The sequence below is a fragment of the Tachysurus fulvidraco genome, chromosome 4 (assembly GCF_022655615.1).
Source record: "Tachysurus fulvidraco isolate hzauxx_2018 chromosome 4, HZAU_PFXX_2.0, whole genome shotgun sequence".
Taxonomy (NCBI): Eukaryota; Metazoa; Chordata; class Actinopteri; order Siluriformes; family Bagridae; genus Tachysurus; species Tachysurus fulvidraco.
Genome location: NC_062521.1, coordinates 3,497,413 through 3,523,727, shown reverse-complemented (window position 1 = coordinate 3,523,727; position 26,315 = coordinate 3,497,413). Strand labels below are relative to the sequence as shown.

The 26,315-nt window shown below is 38.9% G+C and overlaps 1 protein-coding gene across 7 annotated transcripts in view; it reads right to left on the bottom strand.

The window, feature by feature from the left end:
* cdh23 (cadherin-related 23) overlaps nt 1-26,315 on the bottom strand; it is a 188,305-nt gene that overhangs the window by 147,255 nt on the left and 14,735 nt on the right. For 6 of the 7 annotated variants that reach the window (XR_007140498.1, XR_007140499.1, XM_047813036.1 and 3 more), the window contains exons 2-3: nt 25,470-25,570; nt 21,789-21,863 (exon numbers count right to left, since the gene is read on the bottom strand). Coding sequence is in view for 4 of the 7 variants with exons in the window: in XM_047813036.1 (XP_047668992.1) it covers nt 21,789-21,863; nt 25,470-25,551 (157 nt within the window). In the remaining 3 variants the exon portion in view is untranslated. Of the gene's footprint in view, nt 1-21,788; nt 21,864-23,217; nt 23,331-25,469; nt 25,571-26,315 lie in introns of those variants that run through there. The other variant, XM_027165880.2, reaches the window with a different exon arrangement.

The following is a 26,315-nucleotide window of genomic DNA, read 5'->3' as shown; positions in this document are numbered from 1 at the left end:
GTTTCTATTCTGAACGAGTCTGATGTGAGAATAATTACACATTCACATGTGTTTAAACACACACCCACACACACCACTTATACTGGCCTAATTTACCTGTCAGTGTAAGAAGGCATATAAAAAGCCCATTTGGGTGATTCTACCCATCACTCACACACACACACACACACACACACACACACACACACACACACACACACACACACACACACACACACACACACACACACACACACACACACACACACACACAGTTTTCTCTCCCTCTAATCGCTTGCCCTACAACAGGCATGAACCTGTCTATCTGCCTTCCTGTCAACCTCACTGCCTGTGTCTTCTTCACTTTCTATCTTCTGCCACGTCATTCTTGATCTATCTCCTTGTCTTCTCATCTCTCCGTCTCTCCTCCTCACAATCTCTCTGTCTTTCTCTCTACCTTTGTGCTTATATATCCTTCTCTTTGTCTGTCTTTCTCTTTCTACCTACCCGTATATTTTTCTGACTTCCTGTCTATCTGCTTGTTAATCTGTCTATCCTTTTTCTTTATTCTTTATGCCTGTCTACCTGCCTCTCACCTTTTCTCTATAATACCTGCCTCTTTGCCCGCTCTTTGCTCTTCTTTATCCGTTTGCCAGCTTGCCTGCCTACTCATCTATCTGTCTCTTTGATGTTTGTTTGCCATGCTGTATTTCTGTATATCTGGGGTTATCATGCTGTGTTTTTTTTCCACACAGAAAGGCCTAGCTTGAGGACATGCATGCGTTGTGGGCTACACGTACTACGCTGACTGATTTCAGAAAAAGCAACCTATTAAATAATAAATGATCAATGTTATTCCAAATGAAGCCATATGACTTAAAGCAGATTTATAACAAATAAAACTGGAGCTCAAATTCTGTCTTTTAAAAGAGTTTGAATTTTAAACTAGCCCTTTAGAGTGTAATGTGCATACAGTGGCCCGTAGTTTCACACACACACACACACACACACACACACACACACACACACACACACACACACACACACACACTCACACACACACACTCACACCTATAGCTGTGGTCTCTTGGGGCTCCGCTAAATCAAAGTTTAGGTAATAGCACCTCAGCATTCACACTAAGCTTTCAATCAGAGAGGAGCCTATTTCACGCCTCTCGTTCACTCAAAACACTCCTCCGTTCTGTCATCCCTCCATCACAGCCACTCAAACTACGAGACCTTTCTAAAGACAGCGTCATGGCTGCCATCATCTGAGTGAGAGGCTGTGTCAGCAGCACTGCAGAAGTCACTGTTCAGAGACATGTTCGTTCAATAAAGTTCAGGTGTGTGACATTTCCCAAAAAAATTGAGACAGGGCTTTGCTCTCGAGTGGGCAGAGTGTGACACAGCAACGGAAAGAGGGAACGAAAGACAGAGACGAATGTACTTTCCATCCTGCTTTTCACTGAGCTAAGGGATTTAAGGCCGAGAAACTTGAATCTCAAACTTTATGCCGGGAGCTTAAGTTCAAAAAACTTAGGTTAGGAACTTAAAACTAGAAAGAAATTTGCCAAGGTTTTTAACCCAAATAAGAAAACCACAGCGCAGGAACTTTAACCCAAGAGCTTTAACCCCAGGAAAGGACATTTAGACCAAAAACTGTAGCCTAGGAACTTAAGTTGAGAAAATGTATCCCAGAAACTTAAAGGCCACAAAGTTTAGCCCAGGTACATTTTGCCCCTAAACTTTGTCCTACAAAAGGAAACCCACAATCTATGCAGAAAAATTCAGTCTAAACATAATACTATGTTTAGGTTTCTTCTAATTTCCTGATTTCCAGAGTCTTTGGTTAGATTAATTTAGACAATATGATCATTTTTTAACATAAAATATTTTTTTCAGATCAGATTGAACAAATTATTCCATAGTGAACTATGTAATTATTCCATAGTGAATTAATTACAAGTTAATTTCAGACTTTACACCTGAATATTCATCAGCTGATGGGATGAAAGGATTTGTTAAGATGAATGACATTGTATTTGCTACTACTACTACTACTACTACTACTACTACTACTAATAATAATAATAATAATAATAATAATAATAATGTCTAAACTCAACCTGTCCATAGTTTTAATATAATTACATTCATCTCATCCAAAGCCAATGTTTCAACACTTATCCAAAAATGGACAGCTGGCCTTTATATTCCTCTATAAACAGATGCCTCACTGCTCAAAATGCTGCCTCCCGAAGCGTCCCGTCCCTCCATCTGCTACTCAGTCTAACTCTTTTTCTCCTGTCCTGCCAATCTCTACATCTCACCGAGCCTGTGTTTCTCCGCAAGGTATTATTACATCAAATACAGGCTCTAATTCCATCACACAGCCCTCGCACCTTTCTCTGGTGGTCTCTTGAGTCCATGTGTTTGAGTCACACTGCGATCTTTCTGACCAATAGGGCTGAGAAGGATCGAGATTCTCCGAGATCAGAGACACTCTAGTACTTTTTCTCTCAGCAGAGACAGCCAGCAGTACTAAACAACAGCAATAAATAAATAAATAAATAAATAAATAAATAAATAAATAAATAAATAAATAAATAAAAACTGCTTTATGTGATCAGTTTTGATTTGAATGTCAAGGTTTGCACTGGAACAACGTGGGGAAAATGGGCGGGGCAACACAGCAGCGAAAGGAGGTGACCAATGGTTAAGGATCAAGGAAGGTTTATTTATGGTACATGAAAGCAAACAAAACTAAGTACTAAAGTCCCAGTGATAGCATGGTAGTGTGGCAGGTATTACACATGAGGGTCTGTAGTGTGGCAGGTATTACACATGAGGGTCTGTAGTGTGGCAGGTATTACACGTGAGGGTCTGTAGTGTGGCAGGTATTACACATGAGGGTCTGTAGTGTGGCAGGTATTACACATGAGGGTCTGTAGTGTGGCAGGTATTACACGAGGGTCTGTAGTGTGGCAGGTATTACACATGAGGGTCTGTAGTGTGGCAGGTATTACACATGAGGGTCTGTAGTGTGGCAGGTATTACACGTGAGGGTCTGTAGTGTGGCAGGTATTACACGTGAGGGTCTGTAGTGTGGCAGGTATTACACATGAGGGTCTGTAGTGTGGCAGGTATTACACGTGAGGGTCTGTAGTGTGGCAGGTATTACACATGAGGGTCTGTAGTGTGGCAGGTATTACACATGAGGGTCTGTAGTGTGGCAGGTATTACACGTGAGGGTCTGTAGTGTGGCAGGTATTACACATGAGGGTCTGTAGTGTGGCAGGTATTACACATGAGGGTCTGTAGTGTGGCAGGTATTACACGTGAGGGTCTGTAGTGTGGCAGGTATTACACATGAGGGACTGTAGTGTGGCAGGTATTACACGAGGGTCTGTAGTGTGGCAGGTATTACACATGAGGGTCTGTAGTGTGGCAGGTATTACACGTGAGGGTCTGTAGTGTGGCAGGTATTACACGTGAGGGTCTGTAGTGTGGCAGGTATTAAACGTGAGGGTCTATAGTGTGGCAGGTATTACACATGAGGGTCTGTAGTGTGGCAGGTATTACACGTGAGGGTCTGTAGTGTGGCAGGTATTACACGTGAGGGTCTGTAGTGTGGCAGGTATTAAACGTGAGGGTCTATAGTGTGGCAGGTATTACACGTGAGGGTCTGTAGAGTGGCAGGTATTACACATGAGGGTCTGTAGAGTGGCAGGTATTACACGTGAGGGTCTGTAGTGTGAGGATCTGTAGTGTGGCAGGTATTACATGGCATTTATTACACGTGAGGGTCTGTAGTGTGGCAGTTATTAAATTAATATTAATTATATTAAAAATTAATATCAATTATATTAAGTTGCTCTGCAAATGGGCATCTGTCAAATTCCATAAATGTGGTACAAAAGGTAGATTTAGGTTCTATAGGGATTGTATGTTTTTCAGATTTGTTGCTTTACATACATTCAGTTCGACAGTTCTCCTGGTTTTCCGGATTGAACGCAAATCAGCTCTCAACACTTGATCTGTTATGCTCCTCATTTCCAGATTTTCTAAATAAAATGTGTTTGTCATGTTAAAAATCACAGGTTTCGCGCTTTGTGCCCAGATGAACGCAGAGCTGTGGAAGATAACGATTACAGACAGATTTTGGATGTCGAATGTAGCTTTTGGTTGTCAAAGACATTTACAGCGTGTTTCTAATATGCATGTAAACAGGGTTTATGAGACTTTTGTCTCAATATTTAACTGCTTTACACGCCAAGTGTAACTGCATTTACACTAATTGGGTGTCTCGTTAAGATCTGAGTGCAGCCTGAAAGGTCCCCAGTGCGGGAGTTGAATTCATGCAAGAATAAAATCTTTGTTAGAAAATAGGTTTGATATTGTTTTTCTTTATTAATTCTCATGCTGTATTTAGTGCCATTAATGGTGGCTCAGTTGTAATAAAGCATAATAAAGCCTGGACCCTGATTTAAATAGGTGTGTATACACAAATATGGTGGGAAATTTAATACCAAAATCTGCGATTCATCAAAAAAAAATATTTCTACACAGATTTCTATGTACAGCTGGGAATATGGGATTTATATGAATTACGAATATGAAATATGAATTATATTGCTCCTGTATGGTTGTGTCCACGATCAGTATTGAACGTCTTGGTTAATATGAAGCTCATGAAAGTAGACACTCAGGGCTTTAAGAATTTGTAGTGTTTTTTCCATAGCCTACTAGGGGCAAGATTTTCATAGCAAAGATTTTTTTTTCCACATAAATGTGTCTATCTTAAAGTAAATGGTGATATCGAACGATATGTTTCTGCCCTCTGAGACGCCCCAAATGCTGGATCATAAGCATCTAATATTTGAAGGCGTTATCGTGAATCACTTAATTTCTATGTAAGGTTAGGAACAGAGGGAAAAACACGTCTCACACTGAAAGCCAACAGATTCCTAACTCATTTTAGCTCCTAACTCATTCACTTGTTTATATCGATTTCTATTCCACCGGCAGACTGGAAAGCCAGGTTACTGGTTAAAATGGTTTTTTTTGTTGTTGTTTTGTTTTTATTTCAAATTGATTAAAAACAGCACAGAAAAATGAGACTCAAATATAAACATGTATATAATTTAAATATACGGTATGATACATCTAACATTTAGCTTCCAAGTTCAACACCTCTGTTTTATTTCTCAGTGCTCTGCTCAGTTTTGGTCACGGGTTTCTGATCTGCTAACAAGCCACGGTTGTTTTATGGATTATAAATGAACTAATTATCTGTGACGCTCATTAGCTCGCAGGTCCTAATTAGCTAAAAATTAATATTGGTTTTGATAAAGATGTTGGCAGAGGCAAACTGGCAATTGACCTTCTCCAGCAATCTGGAGAGGGATATAGAGACATGAAGTGCGTGTGTGTGTGTGTGTGAGTGAGAGAGAGAGAGAGCGAGAGAGAGGGAGAGAGAGAGAGGGAGAGAGAGAGAGAGAACAGTTGGAAAACAGACAAGCCTATGCAAGGCAGCTGGGCTCACTTATTTGTTGACATTAATACATGAATTAACCATAAGCAACCACACACTCACACACTCACACACACACCATTTTTACAGCAATAAATCAACAAACCCAAAATAGATTAAACACAAATCCTACATTAACTGACCATCCAAATAGACAACTAAACAACAACAGACTATAGAGGACAGATGACTGGCGGCCATTTTTCTCTCGAATCCTGACCCATACATATATTATTAGTTTCTATTCACAATTTTCTGACATTTAAAACCAGAGAATTAATTCAATCTTCTACTCTGTTACAGAAAGATGCAGCATGACACAAAGTTCACTACAATGAATTATCATACACACGTTCATGGACTCATGCAGGACAGAATGATCACCGACCTGTCCTTAGACCCTTGGAAACTATTTGAGTAGTTTGTATGAACACACACTCTGTGTATTTCACCATCTGTACTATAAAAGTCAATGTCAATGAAAGTACTAAAAACACACAGCGATCCTAAAACACTAAACCCTGTTAAGAGGTCTTTTATTAATAAAATTTGTCTTTTTACTTCTTTCTTAATAATCTTTCCTGAACAAAAACTTTATTTTTTTATTATTATTATTATTATTTGTAAAATATTTGTATTTTTTTGATGTTTTACGGAAATCGGCCACAGGTACCAAACTAGCCAATAGTGTCTAACGCTTTATAAAAAAATCATTCAAATTTCACATGAATTTGAATTATTTTATTTTATAACAATATAAATAGAGCCACCCTTATGAATAAGAATCAACTAATCGTATTGATACCTGACCAGCTGCCTGCATTACTCAACACTCACAGGTCCCAGAGTCATAACCATAAGAACCAATGTGGCTAATAAATGAGATCTGCTCACTTTATGTGCTGCCATGTAAACAAAGCTGCATCTCCATGTGTCATGATGAATGTGAAGTACATACGTAAGGGCTGATAAGGGAGAAATGCTTCATCATAGAGAGGGGGAGAGAGAGAGAGAGAGAAGGAGAAAGAGAGAGAGAGAGAGAGAGAGAGAGAGAGAGAGAGAGAGAGAGAGAGAGAGAGAGAGAGAGAGAGAGAGAAGGAGAGAGAGAGACAGAGACCACAGCACAGTTGATAGAGGAGTGAGTGAAACCTGCCCCTCATGTTAAATGTCAGAAACCTTCTCCTGACAAAGATAAGAGGAAGCACCTCAATTTTCCTCCAGTAATTATATTTCAGTCTCACACTCAGCCTGTGTACACACAGTACACACACACATACACACATACACACACACACACACCTTTCTTAAAGTAAATGAAATACAGAGGATCACTGTATTTTCTGATACTGTCAGATTGAGGACATAATTGTCTGGGCTGAGTTCACGTAACCTGAATGACAATGAGACACAATACAGCGAAGAGATGGAGGAGAGAGAGAGAGAGAGAGAGAGAGAGAGAGAGAGAGAGAGAGAGAGAGAGAGAGAGAGAGAGAGAGAGAGAGAGAGAGAGAGAGAGAGAGAGAGAGAGAGAGAGAGAGAGAGTGGGAGAGAGACAGAGTGAGAGCAAGAGTGAAAGAGAGAGAGAGAGAGAGAGAGGGTGAGAGGGAGAGGGAGAGAGAGAGGGCGGGTGAAAAAGAGTGAAAAGCGAAAGAGACTTCAAAGTAGAAAGACAGTAGATTAAGTGTGACATTGAGGAAAAAAAGAACGGAAGAAAGAATAAGAGAAGACGAGAGAAAAGAAAAATTGCAAGCAGAAAGAATAAGACAGAAAGCCTGGGCTGTATTCAGCGGGCTGTATTCAGAGTTATGCGAGAGTCTTGAGGAGGTAATACCTAAAATGTGGTATTCAGACTCAGACGTGACTGGAGAATTAAACGCTGTCCAGAAGTTACGTAAGAGTCGAGAGGAGTCGGGTCGAAAACAGAGGTGTGTCTCGTTTTCACACGATTCTGACTTCACATTTTTCGATCTGCTCGAGCGAGGAGCAGCATTAAGGCAAGCGTCTCTGTCTGACAGTCTGATATAACCACAGTATGTCATGCTGTACGTGCTGGGGTGTTAATACACTGAAAACACCAATGAAATACCATTTGAGATGAATATTATATAAACTATAATTAACTGTTTAAATACTTTAATTATTTATTTCTTTATTCATTTATTTTATGCATATAAGGCATCAAATTAAAAGCAAGATCAGCATGTTTACAGGAAGGTGCACCAGATGAACAGAAATAATGGAATTCATCAACAACTCGAATGATTTAGTCAGCGGGTGATATTAAAAAAATAAAATCGAGTGTTCTTTTTCACGCTTTTGTGTGTGTTGTGTAATTTTGTGCAGGTTATTTGGAGGTGATTTAAATTGTGATCACAGAAAAGTTAACAGCTGTTTTGGTGACTGGGTGACGATTGGAAAAAAGTGAAATATTCAGTGTGATTTCTGTGCAGTTAAAATTATGAATAAGATATAATGATTATATGAATATTACTCAGATATGCATTTTTATTTCAAACCTGAACAGTTGCTTGCGTTGTTTAAAATGTTTGAATGAGCCCAATACTTACAGCGCTGAAATGCATCAAACACACACACATACACACACACACACACACACACACACACACACACACTGCAGTGTCAGTCGAGCAGAGAGCAGGGCGCTGATGTGAAACATCAATTTCTAGCTAGGTTGCTCTCTGTGGCTCAGCCAAGTATCAGCGCACACACACCTGCAGCTGATAAGCAGCTGCTGCACACTGATCTTAGCGTAACACAAAGACACACACTCACACATACACACACACACTCGTGAATACACTCACAAATGCACATACACACAAATACACACACACTCACAAATGCACACACAACTGTGTGTATACACAAGCACCACCAGGACACAGGCTCTCCCAGACACCTCACATCAAAACACACATGCACAAATAAGTCTAGGTTCTCAAAGACATAAGCTTAACCCCATATGCTGTAAAAGGTGCACGCTCAAATAAGTCCCGTAGACACAAGTTCAAACCTTAAATACACACTCCCTGTCTCAAATGCACACACAAGCACACACAGACAGCACACGACTGTGTGAATATTCAAGGTACATTAATATACACACAGACACCTAAACACAAGGACACACACGTATATAAACACACAAACCTGAACCTCCAAGTCTCTCTCTCTCTCTCTCTCTCTCTCTCTCTCTCTCTCTATCTATCTCTCTCTCTCACACACACACACACACACACACACACACACACACACGTTTACATGGTTCTCTCGGACCTTTTTGTCTTGCAGCTCTTGTATCAAGAGTTAGATCCTTTGCAGCTCTGTGTTTGGATTGGCTTCTGTGTCACTTATAAGTCACTTTGTATAAAAGCGTCAGCCAAATGAATGCATTTAAATGGAAATGTATAAAAGCGAGACAGAGATGAAAAAGAAGGGGTGAAAGGGGATGGAGAGCAAGCTGAACAACCAGGCAGCACAAAATAAAGCCTTAAAGAACCCTAAAGGTGTGATTGCTTTCTAAGTTAATGTTGGTTTTATGGACACACAGTATGCAGTTCATGAGCTTCACTCTGACCAATCACTCAGATGTCATCATGTGTCCCGTCCACACAGCTTTAAACAGAACTATGAGATTAAATGGTCTCTTTCAGCAGACCATGGTGGGAAAATATCAAAATACTTTTTATGCTATAAAGTCATAGATCTCACTTTTGCAGAGGTTTCTGAAGCATCTTAAAAAGAAATGGCTCCAAAACCAGCGCATGATCATTCTGCATGTTTACACTGTTAGCATAAGATCAGCAAATTTAAAATATCTATTAAGCCAGAAAATATAATCAGACTGTAACCATGGCCACAAACGTGAAGATCAAGAAAACTAAAACTAAGACAGAGTCTTAAGGGTCTAAACACTGAGTCAAAGTCAAGATGGAGTCTTAAGGGTCTAAACACTGAGTCAAAGTCAAGACGGAGTCTTAAGGGTCTAAACACTGAGTCAAAGTCAAGACAGAGTCTTATGAGTCTAAACACTGAGTCAAAGTCAGGACCCAGAGTCAAGTAAAGGGCCAGGTCAAGAGTAATACTCAGTCTGTTTCTAAAATAGGAATTAGTTCTTAACAAACTCTGTCTATGAGAAAAAAGATAACATGAAAACAGAGGAGTTATTAGACAAGCCAATTCACTCTTATGTCAAAAACAATTAGAAATAAAGTGTATATACACGTACAATCTGTTCTCTCTCTCTCTCTCTCTCTCTCTCTCTCTCTCTCTCTCTCTCTCTCTCTCCTTCTCTCTCCCTCTCTCTCCTTAATGTCTCCACTGCCTTTAGAGGCTGTCTAATCACAGGATTATGAGATATACATGACAGCAAACGATATCTCGAAGTTAATACGACAAAAATAGCTTGTCGCATTCCAAGAAACGAAAAAGTCCCCCGTTCTCATAAATCATGAAACATCTCCTTAGAGAAATTCCTCACCATATGAACATTTACATGTTTGTCATCAGATTTCATCATTCAGCAGTGCTGTGGTATAAAAGAGGAACAATTAAAGTAAAGAAATGAAATAACTCATGCAGGTAAAGAGGTTGCATGGATAATAAAAGAATAAACCGCAGGAAGTGAAAGAGAGGCACCTGAGGCCTCGGAAGGCCGTGTGAGCTTGTAGAGTGTTTAGTGCGTGCCATGTTAGTGTGCAGGGTGTAGGAGTAGTAATGCGACGCACAGCCGCCCGGGCCTGATGGATGGTGTGTTTTGCAAACCCCGCTCAAGCGTATAAACCATTATTTCCAAAAGAGAGGCATGCAAGCGAGGGAGAGATGGAGGACAAGAGAGGCAAGAGAAGGAGAACAAAATAAAGAGCAAGAGAAGAGTTATGAAGTAAAACCAATCAAAAAAAATCCCTCATGGCAGACACCATGCATCGCTACAGTGTGATATGGAGAAGAATAATAAACTGATACTTGAGGGCTAAAATAGGTATGAAGATAATAAAAAGCCCAATATGGAGATGATGGTATAAAGGAATATAGAATTTAAGTTTTAAGATAAAGAGATGATTGTCCCTGTAAGGCATCGTGTCTGGACAGCAACTAGAAAATAATGTGTGTGTGTGGGTGTGTGTGTGTGTGTGTGGGTGTGCGTGCATACACACTTAGCTTTTAATGGATAAACATATCTCTGATGGGATTACAAAGTGCTTCAGAATTTATAAAATGTGTCTTCATGATGAATTCCTCTTTGTCGAATTAGTGTGAAGGCAAAAAACTGTCACTATTTTAATAACAAGGAGCTAAAAGTGATGTTGTGTCATCATCTATAGGAACCTATCAGATCCCAACATGCATATGAAGGGCTTTTGAAAGTTTATCATCAACTGTTCTTACAACTATAAGGGGTGGAGTTTGTCGGGCATTTCTAATTTGCATATTCATGGGCAGAGGTGAGCAATATACTGTGCTACTAGTAAGAAAACGGAAAAGAGACCGATGTTCACGATAGACTTTTGTACAATCAGGTGTCCAATTTTTTAATGATGAAGTGCTGATGATAAATGATGATGCTAATGTATGACAATACAAACCCCCTTTCACAAAATCATATCTTTTATCATGTGCCTTTTGTCATGTGACATTTCGGTGCAACCAGCATATCAAGCAATTTAATATTCAATATAAAATAAATAATTGCAAATTTTACTGAGCGTCTAAACCAATTGACGCTAGTCAAAATACACTGCAAGTAAGTTAACACTTTTTATGGTGCCTGAGTTCATAAATCATCATTGTACATGCTAAAACAAATTGTGTCTATTATTCACTCCCACCTTGAAGATATATGGTATCTCATCCTGTGGTTGTTGTTTTTTTATTTTTAAGACTGACATCTGATGAAATGTTCCAGTTTCTTTCTTTCTTCAGCGACTTACACTACAAACACTCTAAGCAATTGAAAAGAAAGCAATGGAAAAAGGAAGTGTCTAAAAAATAATGGAACAGAGAAGAAAAAAAAGGGATGAGAAGAATGAATACTATTGTGGCTTTTCAGCGCCGCACAGCCCTGAGAGGTTCGAACGGGTCTTAGAACTGAAGCCCGGCTTGACAGGTGATTATTCAGGTTTGATTTTTTTCACCTTTCCAAATATTATTATGTTTGTTCTAAATGGCAAAATCTAACCTTTGTGCTACTGGAAATGCAAACCAAAGTAGTTAGATGTAACTGTTATAACAAATATTGATATTTTCCAGCTGCACCAACACACATCAACACATTTTCGATGGTTTGTCAAGATACAGTTTCCACATCATGTCCACATCTTGTGACATGATTGGACTTGAGATCACTTATGTTATCAACTCATGAGGAAAAACGTCTCCCTGCACTGACACTGGAGACTCCTTCCTTAAAAGCGTAATAAATAAATAACATCAACTTAGAGACAACAATCCGTTCAAGTTTCCAAAAAATGAAAAAGTTAGTGTGTACGACTGGGATCATGAATGATTAGCAATTTTTTTAAATAATAATAATAATAATAATAATAATAATAATAATAATAATAATAATAATAATAATGAAACATTTTTCTTACGACAATAATATGGCTCACAGACATTAGTTATACGCTGTGAATTAATTAGAATGAAGGAAATGTAATTCGTAGCAGCAGGTGGAAACTATAATAATTCACAACCTGAGGTCATTTTCTGCTCTTTAGCTACAGATGAATTAATAGAGCACAGCAGCTCATTACAGAAAACAGAATTTAACCCAGTTAGGGTTTTGGTTTTGTCTTTTAAATCATGCACGCGCTCACTGTTTACAAATGTGACAGAACCGAACAGGTAACGAGCTTCTGGTTTAAGTCCGGTGCTTTGGTGATGATAAGGTTTCCAGCAATAAGAACAAAAGTATTTCATTACTGAGATCTATTACAGCTTCACTCGTAATAAGTCAGGGTGCAATCATACAGTCGTATTCCCAGAGTTTAAGAGAATCAGTAATATAAGTATTTCGTTTGTCCTTTTGAGGGAATTTGTAACACATTCTGCCTGAGTAAAATCCATTAAAGACTCTAATAACTCTCAATGAGCCGAAGAACTCCTGAGGAACCCTCTGTTCTGAGTGAGAGCTGCGTTAATGAGTATTGGCAGATCCTAGTATTATAAAGATGCTTTAATTTTTTTAATCAAGTTTCAATTGTTACTGATCACTTAGAGCACGTCATGACATCACCATAAAACCACTGGTTTTTAATGTGTGTGTGAGTGTATGTGTGTCTGTGTGTGTCTGTGTGTGTGTGTGTGTGTGTGTGTGTGTGTGTGTGTGTGTGTGTGTGTGTGTGTGTGTGTGTGTGTGTGTGTGTGTGTGTGTGTGTGTGTGTGTGTGTGTGTGTAAACTGCAAAATCTGCTCCAGTGGGCTACAATCGAGTCACTGAGTGCATGAAACTAGGTGTGAGTGTGTGTGTCTGTTTGTGTGTGTGCGTGTGTGCGCGTGTGTGCGCCTTAATTACCCTACAGAGAGTAAGTTAATCAGCCAGATCAGAGTAAAGTGGATTATGAGATAAGAGGGTTTAATCAAACACCACACTTCAGTTAATCACACACCAAACCCCAATCAGCTCCATTTGCTCTCAGCCTAGATGCTGCAAAGAGCCTAAATCCAGAGTACTCACACAGACACACAGACACACACACACACACACACACACACACACACACACACACACACACACACACATAAAGACAAATCGAATGCTGACACACACTCAAACCCAGATAAGCCAATAAACGATGATCGTGAAACATAAACACTGCTGCCAACGAGGCAAATATGAATAAAGGTGTAAATTAGTGTGGCAGGATGTGCTAATAGGAAGAAGAATACCTTGTTTCTTTTGCCTGCGAATATGGAGATGTTTCACAGTGAGAGGAAATGAGCCGTTTGAACCTCAGATGCAGGAATAATCACAACGAGCTCAGAAAGCAGATGGTGATTTAAAAACTACAGCAGAAAACAGGGATCTAAAAATTGATCTTAATGATAAGTGCTTTGTTTTCGATTTTATTTAGAAACCACGACTCTGCCACTCTGTAATAATCTGTGATGCATAGCATATTGCAAGCGCTGTTTTCGTCTGTTCTCTAAGTGCACACAGTGAGGAATTAATACCCAAGACGTGCACAATGTTACTCAGAACTCAGACCCAACTACAAGCTTTAATACTGTTCTGATATTCATGTGGGAAATCATGCTAATGGGGCAGAAGGATTGTGATCAATAAAAGTGTGATTAAAATATATATACAGTATACTGTATATACATACAAATAATAAACAAAATAATAAGGCAGCCAAATCATAAGGGTGTAAGCTATTCTGTTGAATTAAATATGATAAGATGTTTTAGATGATGTTAAACAACGTCTAATGCAGCAGTACACTGGAGCAAAATCCCACACGCCTATTAAATATCAGTCTCTTTTTTTTTAATCTTCTAACAGAACGAAACAAAAAAAAAAACGTCATCTTCAGCCTGCATTTTCCATCACTGTTTTTCGGGATTAAAGGCATGTACTAGAGTTCAATAATAATAATAAAACAATTATTGTGTTGATTAAAGCCCACAGTATCTAAGCAGTTGGAGCGTGTGAAGTTTCTCTAGATCGTGAAGTTACTTAGAGATGCAGAAACAAATCTTTGTTAATGTCAATGTTACAATCTTTTTCGACTATTCATTATCAGGATTCTTTCTTGATGAATGATTAAAGTTTCTGTGTGTGTGTGTGTGTGTGTGTGTGTGTGTGTGTGTGTGTGTGTGTGCGTGCGTGTGTGCGTGCGTGCGTGCGTGCGTGCGTGCGTGCGTGCGTGCGTGCGTGCGTGCGTGCGTGCGTGCGCAAGAGTGCAAATAAGGCCAAGAGATTCTCTCTTCTTGGATTAAATATCTATGTTGTCTGTGAGCCAACACTGCTGGAGGAACACACACACACACACACACAGACACCAGACACAGACACAGACACACACACACACACACACACACACTTACATGAACATGAAAATGCACATGCATTATAAAGGCAAGTCAGTTTGATCACAGGCACATACACACACACACACACACACACACACACACACACACACACACACACACACACACACACACACACACACACACAGTACAAACACACCACTAACATACTCACTATTCACTTGTAATATGCAGGCTTAAACACACACATGCACAGGCACACACACATTCTATATACATCATTATGCCCAAGGGCATTTGGGTTCACACACACACACACACACACACACACACACACACACACACACACACACACACACACATACATACATGCACATACACACACACACACACACAGTCTTCCTAACCTCACCATGACTTTACACGATACACAAGCAGGTAAATGAAATCCATCCATCATTAGGAACCTGATCACGATCCACAGTCTAGTGTGACCTGAACGCACAAACTCACGTAACACCAATGAACAATAACACACACCCGTATACACACAGACACACACACGCATACACTTAATCCCAAAGATTGTAGTGCTGTCAACATCCGCTCGTCTTTGGAAGGCCAGACTGAAACAGCTGCGTTGTGGAAACTTGTAAATGTAGTAAAGCAATGAAGGACAGTCGGCGACACCATGAGACAACAACTTCAAGTCTGCACTCATTCCATTTACATGGCTGGATATTTGTATGAAACGCTTTACTCCATCTAAACACCTACATTTCTTAACATGGCTCCGTAATCTTTGAAAAGAAAATAATAATCCGTTTGGAATAGCAATTTATACCCTACTAATACCACAGACCTCTTGAATGCTCCATTCTGATTTGGTCGGTGAGCTCGAATACACCACAGGATCCCAATGAAGCACTGTTGAACTGATCAAACAGAGCAGTGAGAAATTATATTTCTGTTTTTATTCACTATAAAAAAAATTTTTTAAAAATAAATTAATAATAGCTACACTGTTGACCTCATAACTGCAAAGTTTTATTTATTTACTTTTTTTTGGAAAAATATTAGAGGAAGCTTTAATCCTTAGCATCTTGAGAACCATCCAGCAAACCACAAACAATCTTCAGATTGTTTTTCTTTCTTTTAACTCATTTTAATTCTCATAACCTTTTCATTATATTCTTCGAGTTTCATATTCAGCCCCTGGGAAGCTTTGTTTTTGTTTCCTAAATTGTGCAATAGTGCCGTAGCTTACAATCTACACCGTTAAAAGTCCTATGATCATTTTATTTATAATTGTTTGATTCCTTTTTGAACTGAACTCATCTGTTTGGCATCAGCAGTGTCGGAGGGTCGGTCAACAAACTTTTTTAATCATTTATAAAGTGTGTGTTCATTCTGGTAATACTGCTATAAAAGGAATCCAGTGGCATTATGTGTATGTGCATCTTGGGATTTTGTTCTCGCTGTGACTTTGTAATTTGCTCAACTATTTTCTAAAAAGCTCTTAAGTTGCACATTTTTGTACGTTTAGAGATGGAGAAATATATTACCTGCTAATAAACCAATTATAATATCCAGTAGGTTCAGCTATCGATGACTGATTTTAGGGACTTTTTTCAAATATACTGGTTAATCTATATTCATTGCAAGTGTGCATTCTGTGTGTGTGTGTGTGTGTGTGTGTGTGTGTGTGTGTGTGGGTGGGTGTGTGTAGATAACTAAATAAATAACGCAAATGTTATAGCCCTAATATATCAACATCAGTATAATTAGTAACATGTTTTATGTATAATACACATTAAAAGAAAGTGCTTTAAATCAGCACAGATGTTTGAGCAGGCAGAAGTTGCGTCCCAAAGCACCTATTAGCCCCGCCCCTTTTCTCGCTACATACACTTCTCAAAGAACAGTACATAAGGATGTGGTTTGGGATATAGAGTAGAGCGGGAGAACAGATTAACTCTAGAGCTGTTTTATTAATCTTTAAAGCAATCTCGCATATTTAATTTATTAACCAAGCCTACATTAAACATGAGACGTCAGTGAGATTACACGAGTTAAATGATGGTTATTAATACGTCATCAGTATTCCTAAGCTTACCAGAGCCTTCATGCACTGCTATACTGTATTAGATCAAAGTATTTATCAATTGTTGATATGCTGAAGCATCAGCAGAAGCACACACACACACACACACACACACACACTTATCCATTACTGCCATATTTTTAGCAGGAAACCCACAGGGATATAAGGAGAACATGTGAAACCCCACATGGATAGAGCTCGGGATCGAACCGGGAAGCTATGATGCGGCAACTCTACCTGCTGCAGCACTCCATTACCCTGACTTATTAACAGTACGGTAAATTATTAATGTGCAACCTTTAATGTGAAATGCTAGCAATCAACTCACTAGGATGACGCAAAGACAGAACAAAGACTGATCAATGAAAACTTAATCTCCTCGGCCCAGAGATTTCCAAATCATTTTCCTTTATCCTGTTATTCTTTATCCTTTTCAGCACTGTAGTCTACATTTAATAGACGCATCACAGTCACAGAAGGGATCGAGTGGGAAAAGGAGAAATTGATTGAATCTGAACACTAACTCCTCTGTATGAAGATTTCTCATTATCTTTTATTCCTCTTAATGTCCGAGATGCTTCTCATACAGCCTTGTCTCATTCTCCGCCATCAACAGGAATAGGTTGGTCTCTGTATTATCAGAGGGCGCCGTTAAACTACTATTATGCTTATCTCCAGAATGCCCTTTACCGAAACGCCACATGGACCCGAAGCATTTTGTCAATTCAACAGACAAATGCATCTGCTACAGTTAGCTAATTGGCTAATTAGTCTAATGAAGTCACTTGCCAGTTCGTAAGCAGGCAAACACAGCAGTCTCAGAGGAATTACAGCGCAAGTAGGAGTGTAATAAATTGTTGGGATGTTAAGCTATTGCAGGGGAATTCGAGTGCACTACAAAGAAACAGATAATACACAGACTTTTTACAGTTATAAACACACACACACACACACACACACACACACAGCATGCACACAAAAATTGTCTTCAAGCTCGACAACAATCTTCAAACTGGTTAGTCCAATATGATGTATCACAATATGGACAGTTATGCAGCATTACAGAAATACAGACTTCTTGACTTGACTTGAGATCCACTGTAAAAGTTTCACTGTTATTTTATGCTTTTATGATGTGACTAATAAATTTTGTTAAAAAAAAAAAAAAAAAGGTTATCTATGTCATATTAGACAAAAAATGTTTTGGAGTAATTAAAAAACTGTTTTTTTTTTTTTATTTTTTTACTATTCTGTCTAAATTTACATGTGTCACATGCATTAAAAGGTTTTAATATGTGCATATTTAAGGAATATGTGTTTATGATGTTGTCTGTAAAAAAAGGGTAATTTCTAGAGATTTAAAAATAATTTAGATATGCTTTGTATTTCAGAGGAAATGTCAATACAAATAAACATGAGTTCAATTATGAACAAACCAGTTGTGATGTCATAACACAGAGGCTTTCATACAGAAATGTCCAAAACACCAGCACACACACACACACACACACATACACACACACACACACACACACACTCCAGTGGGTGGCTGATTCAGTGTGTTGTCACACAGCGGATGTTCTAGAAGTCCTCCTGGGCGAGGACATCTGCGACACTAATAAACCATAATGCTGACAAATTGGTAGCGTCCGATCACACACACAGTCTCCCAAAACAAGCCATCACCATCATCCAATCAGACATGGTTGAAGGATTCGAATCAAGCTGGGCAGGAAGGACAGTGTGTGTGTGTGTGTGTGTGTGTGTGTGTGTGTGTGTGGGTGTGTGTGTGTGTTCAAAATAGATACAAATATTGAGGTTAGCTCTCTAGTAAATCCAACCATATCAGCCTCTTTGATTGGACTTTGAATTTGTACTAATTGTATTTATTAAACACCACTAACGAGTTCACAGTCGCGGTACTTTGGCTAAGCAACAGCATTCTAGCCATTTCCCAACAAATCTCATAGCATCTTCATTCCAATAGCAATTTGCACTGAGCAGAAACAATGGAGTGAATAGGCTTCAATCTTTTGACCTTATAAAACATAAAACAAAACAAAGAAAAAAAGCCTCATGAGGATTTATCCGGAGCGCAAATGCTCGCTTCATGTAAAGGCGACAACATTTCTGTGTCCGCATTAAGAGCGAGCGGTGGATTTGTGGCTGAGAGAGTCTTCTATCAGCCTAACTTCGATATATCTTTTTTAATTCGGGCCTCGTGACAACAGCGGGCAAGGTGAAGAAAAAGCTGACACTCTCAAATTGCCTTGTCAATCATCGGAGTCATCCTTAAACTGATGAAATGGACAGCGAGCGAGCAAGAGAGAGAGAGAGAGAGTGAGAGAGAGAGAGAGAGAGAGAGAGAGAGAGAGAGAGAGAGAGAGAGAGAGAGAGAGAGAGAGAGAGAGAGCTGGGGAAAGGAACAGAACGGACAGATCGAGACATAGACAGAGCGAATTGCAAATTAACCTTGAAGGAAACACGAGTTCACGATGGAGGCCAAAGATGTTACAGACTTTGTACCATATCGATAATATTTTCTGTCTTCGTACCGGAGATTATAAATAAATGATGTAGTGGGTTGCAGAAGAATTGTAGAAAATGTTGAGTCTTATAACAGGTACTGGTCCTTATACATCATTATCTAAAACCATTCAAGTGAAAAGAAGCTTTTATTTGTTATTTCACAGAGTCACTGTCATCAAGAGTTTTCTGCAGACGTGTGTCTCGTTTTTTAAACAAAGCCGTCATGACGCCTTACTTACAACATGGAAGAAGGAAGTGAAGAAGTGAGTGCTCGAGGGTCAGATAAATACTAGATTTTCCAACTGATGCAAAGTTCACTGTACAAACATGACTTTTACATGACTTTCTAGTTGCACACCAGTCTGTTTTTCTAGGAACTTTACATTATCACACTTTTAAATGTGACGTTGAGAAAATAAACTGTGATTGGTTGCTTTACACGTCAGTCAGGTGCCTTTTTGACCAATCAAAGCTGCTATCAAGTCTAGACCTTCTGCCTTCAGTCTGAATGTTAATGTTAATGTTAATTTGTGATTTAAGGATCTAAAATATATAATACTAACATCTCTTCTTGTAAGTTTTCATCTAGACCTTTTAGACTTTTAGATGTTTAGAAAGTTAGATCTATTAATTATTGAATGGATCCTTGAGGAATTTTCTATTATTCAAGTCAAGTCAAGTCAAGAAGCTTTTATTGTCATTTCAACCATATATAGCTGTTGCAGTACACTGTGAAATGAGACAATGTTTCTCCAGGATCAAGGTGCTACATAAAACAAAGACAGGGATAAGGACATGTAAGTAGTCTTAAAAGTACTATTAAACCTGAAACTCAGATGTTTATATCTACTGGACTTCAGACGGATCTCTAGAGTGGACGAGCACTGTGACAATTTTTACTCTAAATTGCTGCAATCGATTTTAACTTGCTCAATCACGTGAGCGCAGAGGTTCCGCTCTTTATTCAGTCTTTTGCTTGTCTTAGCTCTCTTTGCTGCAACATGTTTTCTCTCTTTATGTTGTTCTTGCTATTATTGTCGACTCTTCTTAAACTAAACACTTCTATTAAAAAGGTAGAGGATATACTGAACATTTCAATGCTAGCTGTTTATATTAACCGTTCACTCCAAATCAATGCAACCAATTAATTTCTGATGCAGCTGGTGCTAATCTCTCTGTGGCTACAGGCTCAAAGTGTCTGATTTACTAAAAACATAATAGTTTTTGCTGTTCTAGTTTTGCACATATTCTGTAGCATATACGTGGTAGACGTCATCATCAAGACGTCAAGATTTTGATCTAGTCTGGTACTACTAGTGAAATCATGGCAACCATGAGCAGAGGTTGTACTAAAGGTGCGGCATTCGTGCTACTGTACATTTGTGCCATATTGCTAACCCTTACGTGCTAAAACCTTGCTTCCAAGAAGAAAACAGACGTGAGGGATGAGTGTGAGAGAGGGGTGTTAGAGCTGGGGGGAGAATGAAGGGTGAAGAGCAAGATCTGGAGTGTGATGTGACTGCTGACATACACACACACACACACACACACACACACACACACACACACACACACACACACACACACATACTTTGACCAATTATTGGATATACTTCTCAACAAAACATTTTTGTTTTGACTTGTACAGACTGCTGCACTTTGTGTGACCCAATACACACAAGCATATAAACACACACACACACACACACACACACACACACACACACACACACACACACACACACACACACACACACACACACACACACACACACACACACACACACACAAACACACTCTGGCCTTTCATCCCAATGACTGAATACACCTGTCTTAAGACCAAATTACACACCATCATGCCACCTGCCAAAAATTTCACACACACACGCACAAACACACACACACACACACACACACACACACACACACACACACACACACACCTTTACAAAAGACTCCACCACATATATACAACACCCCTATATAAGAGCCAGTGATAGCAATGGATTCATTCAACCGGACATGAGCTAATTTTAAAGCAAGAAAAAAATGTAATGTTGTGTAATATGTTCTTTAATGCTAAAACTATCTATATGTATTATACTAATCTATTTTTGTTTATCCTTACAGGCATTCTGTAGGGAAAAATGCATCATAGAGTAAATAATTTTCCTCATTCATGTTCAATACACATGATTTATTTCCCTGCTAATGAAGTGTTACGTAAAGGTGGGGGAAAAAATCATCTCTCTTCTAATCACCTGACATGATGGAATACTACACAAGATTAATTTTGTGAGATTTTTTAAAATCTGAGCATCTGAGTCTGCATTACCTACTTACTCGTGAATTTAGTCATCTACAATGCCAATAAAGCTATATCTATTATCTAATGACTTTAACTAAGTCTACTTCAGCTGAAAAATACTTTGAGTAATTCTAGATACTTACACAAGAAAGGTCTTGTGCTGCCTTGTATATAATGACTTCATGCTGTCTAGGTCTCAATTATGCATGTCTATGGTTATAACATGAAGCGTGCATGTGTGTGTGTGTGTGTGTGTGTGTGTGTGTGTGTGTGTGTGTGTGTGTGTGTGTGTGTGTGTGTGCATGCACGTTCATGACTTACCCACTGGAGTGTTCTCATAAATGAGCAGGTATGACTGAAAGAAGTAGTTCTGGAATCGTGGAGGTTGGTTAACAGCTATGGGAGAAAGGGACAGACATTAACAAAGTGGACAACAAACACACAAACACACACACACACACACACAAAGTGCATCTGTGTTTGCGAGACATCTGATAAGAAGAACCAAAGAGCAGCCTAAATCAATCTGACATGCCACAAATAAAGACCCATGAGATGCCAGCCCATTAACTCATCTCACTAATCAATATCGGTGCAAAGTGTGTGTGTGTGTGTGTTTGTAAAGATTTGTGATAGGAGATTAATGCTCAGAATATATAGCAACCTGCACTAGACACACATGTATGTCAACCACAGCCATGGTAAAAGCACATACGTGCACATACCTAGACACAGACACCCACACACACGCACACGCACACACACACGCTTTCACACTTTGCACCGGTTGATTAGTGGGATGAGTAATATATGTGTGTGTGTGTGTGTGTGTGTGTGTGTGTGTGTGTGTGTGTGTGTGTGTGTGTGTATCTAGGTATGTGCACGTACATGTACTTTTACCATGACTGTGGTTAACATACTGTACATGTGACTCTAATGCAGGTTGCTATATATTCTGACCATTAATCTCATATCACAAAGCTTTACAAACACACACATACACACACACACTTACACAAAGGGCATATTGTAAGATATATGTACTTTTTAGTCAATATATTAAGTCAAATACACAGTTTTCATCATTATGTTTGCATTAGAACAGGTGAGACATTCTTTGCTATCTTGCTAAGCTATCTGGCTACGGTTAGAATCTTCAACTTTTATTTTTACAAACTAAGGGGAAAAAAATGTTTAAATATTAATTAAATAAATAAACATTATTACTAAAAGTAGAAATGAAAAATCTACTTAACCAATGGAGTAAAATTGAAATTTGAAAACCGAAAACATTTCCAGCATCCTGTGTTACAGCATTAGCGATAGCATAAAGCTTTATTACAGAAATGTCCTTTTAAATCTGTCATTAGATTATCTTCCATTAGCCAAGCACAAACTACAAATCTTCTCAAATATCCTTTAAACATTGTTTAGTGTATCCAACCACCATACAGTAACCTAGCTAAAGTTATGAATGATTTTAACATACTTTAGCAAGTTAGCTAGCATTAATAATGAAGTTGATAAACATTTCTTTTAAGATTTGACAGTCTTAAAAATCATGTGACAATATTATTCTACATAGGCAGCTATGGTTAGAAATTTAGGAATTATAAATCTAGGCCGTTCAGTAAATCCTGTCAGGTTAGCTTATTTTAGCTAGCGAGAGACAGACAGTAATGACATTTAAACATTTAAAAATATGACTTAATATCCTCTCAGAAAAATAACTACCATACTGTCATACTACCTTCTTTTAGCTAGCTAGCATTAGTAATGATTATAAAGATTAAAAACCCCTTGCAGACATCCTGTCAGGTTAGCGAGCTGGCTAACAAAACCTGTTAACTGCATGCTTGCTAGAATACTTCCATATATGGTAGTAGACTTGTATGGCTTCCATATATGGTAATAGACTTAACTGCTGTTTCTGGCCTTTAGAGAGAATTTATCATCTCCTGAGTGTGTGATCAATGTTTCAGGTTCAGCCTGAGACAAGCTGTTTTGTCAGGCACTTTGATCTGTGTGTGTGTGTGTGTGTGTGTGTGTGTGTGTGTGTGTGTGTGTGTGTGTGTGTGTGTGTGTGTGTGTGTTTGTGTTTATGTGCTACCATTTATTGCAGAGACGTGTGAGAGGATTGAGAAAGAAAAACGAGTCAGAAAAGCACCTCTCATCACTTAACCGATAACGTGTCTTTTTCGCTAATTAGCCATTAGCTTCCTAGATATAAATATTGCATTGCTTTCCTCTGCACCTTTCTGCACTGTATAAGTGAATTAATGACCATTAAAGATAATAAATGATTAATAAACATGACAGCGTGTGAAGAAGTGAATTCAGTGTATGCTATTTAGCAGGTTTAGCTTCTGAGTGGCTTTTAACCTGACTTAAATATGAGAGGCGGTGAAAAGCTCTCACGTTTAATCACATCTCTCTATCCATGTATCTCTCCATCCCTTCATCAACTCATCACTTTGTATTAAGCAGCTCATGCAGACAAGCTAATTCAGTCTCACAACACTTCCCTCAAAGTCTTCATCTTCTATCACTCTTCCCCCCTCTTTGCTCTCTTGTTCCTTCACTTCTCCCTTCTCCCTTCTTTCTCTCTTTCATTCCCTTTTATTCTTTTCCTCACTCACTCTTTGGTTCTGTCTCTTTTTCTTTGTATAATCTCTCTCTCTCTCTCTCTCTCACACACACACTCTCTCTCTCTCACTCTCATTTTCTTTCTGAGCCCCTCTCTATTATTCTTTCATACCCCAAATCTCCTCTAATGGTTTTGTCCATTCTCTATCAGTATTTTTTCTCTTGTACTCTTTTCATCCTTTTTTTCCCTTTTTTTCGCTCTTGCCCCCACTCAACCTTTCCATTTCTCCATTTTCTTTTATTGTCTTATCCTTTTTTTATTTTCACCCCCTCTCATTCTTTATCTTTCTCATCTTTCTTTCCTTTTGTCTTCATTCTCATTCTTCCTCTTTGCCTCCTTCTCGCTATTTTTTTCCAGTCCAAATATTTCTCTCTTTAACCTTCTCCTCCATCTATGTTTTTCCATTCTCTCCATACTTTATTTTTCTTTCTGTTTCTGTCCCATTAATTTATTCTAGCAAATATATTTCTCCTCTTCTCCCCATCATTCTTTTAGTTTTTGCATCCTTTTCTTTCAGAGTTTCATGGCTCTCTCTTTGTTCTCACTCGTTTGCTCTCATTTCTCTTACTCCTTGTCTCCTGGCCTCCCTCCCTCTTTTTTTCCTTCTCTGTTTTACTGTTTCTATCCCTTGTTTTCTCTTATTCATTTTCTTTCTCCCACACTCATGTCTCTCTTAATCCTCTTCATGTTTCTCTCTCTCTCTCTCTCTCTCTCTCTCTCTCTCTCTCTCTCTCTCTCTCTCTCTCGCACACTCTCTGATGTAAAATCATTATGCTCAGTGTGTTCAGGCATGCAGGGAACAGGACGTCTCTAATTTTCTCTCGTTTTCTTCGTGGGGCCACAAAGCCCTCAACAATCACTTAGCGATAATAACCATGAAAACGCTGCTCCAGTAGGATCAGCCACGGCTATTTGCTCAGAAAGAGAGAGAGAGAGAGAAAAAGAGAGAGAGAGAAATAGAGGTAAACGTGAGGAAGTCAGGTGAGGTGAGAGAACAGGAGCATCAAAGCATCATTCAGCGAGTTATGAAGTTGTGGTGGCATGGCGTTGATAACTCAGCGCAGCATTACTGGCGATGTCTAGCACATACACACACACAAAGCTGGCTGTTGATCTAGCAGGAGAGTGAAGAGTGACAGGCTGGTGAGAAATCTTGATTGAGCGGGTGAGACAGGATGAGAGGACGACAGGTGGAAAAGCAGACAGGTAATGAGACATCGCCGAGACAAATAAAAGAGTGGAGCTCAAGAAGATGACGATGAATAAAAACGGACAAGGAGAGACGAAGCGAGTTAATGCGAGTCCACTGTGCACTTCAGTGTTTGAGTATGTGTGTGTGTGTGTGTGTGTGTTACCTCCACTGAGTGTTTGGAGGAGGAACGAAGAGAGCAGCAGCGTGGCCACCGTCATCCTGCCACTGGAACCTTCACTCCACATCACCTGCACCTACTCCAAACTAAACACACACACACACACACACACACACACACACACACACACACATACACACACACACATTATTCTAAATACTCTGATCCTGTCTTCTCTGAATGAAGGCTTCATTTATTGCTGACAATTATAAATGAGCTATAAAACTAAGCCCCCCTTTCTTTGGAGGAAAAAAAATCTTTTTTTTTGCTATCTGACAAAGTGGATTTTTACCAACAAAAAAGTGGGTTTTTACAAAAGATGGAGTTTGCTCCCGTTTTTTTGTGTCCATGTTCAGTATTGAATGACCGAATCACTCCACGGTGGTGGTTAATATAAAGCTCAAATGAACGTAAACACTCAGTATTTTTCTCTAGAATACTATAGGCAATATATTCATAGAAAAATTAATTAAAGAAAAAATATTTTTCCACACATATGTTTCTATCTTCAAAGTACATGGTGATATCAAACCTATTTGTGCTGTATGAGATGCCCCAAGTGCTTCTTCATAATTAAAATCTGAAAGTGTTTATCTTCAACCACAAAATTCTGTGTAAGGTTATCAACAGAGGGAAAAACACACGTGTCCTCCTGAAAGCCAACTGACTCGTTTTATATCAGACTCACGGCCATAAAATCATTCATTTGTTTATACTGAATGAAAATGTCCCATGAGTCCATTTCTATTCTGCCAGCAGCATGGGAAGAAGGTGTACTGGTAAAAAGATCAAAGAACATTTAGATCATCAGTATATTATTTGTGTATACTG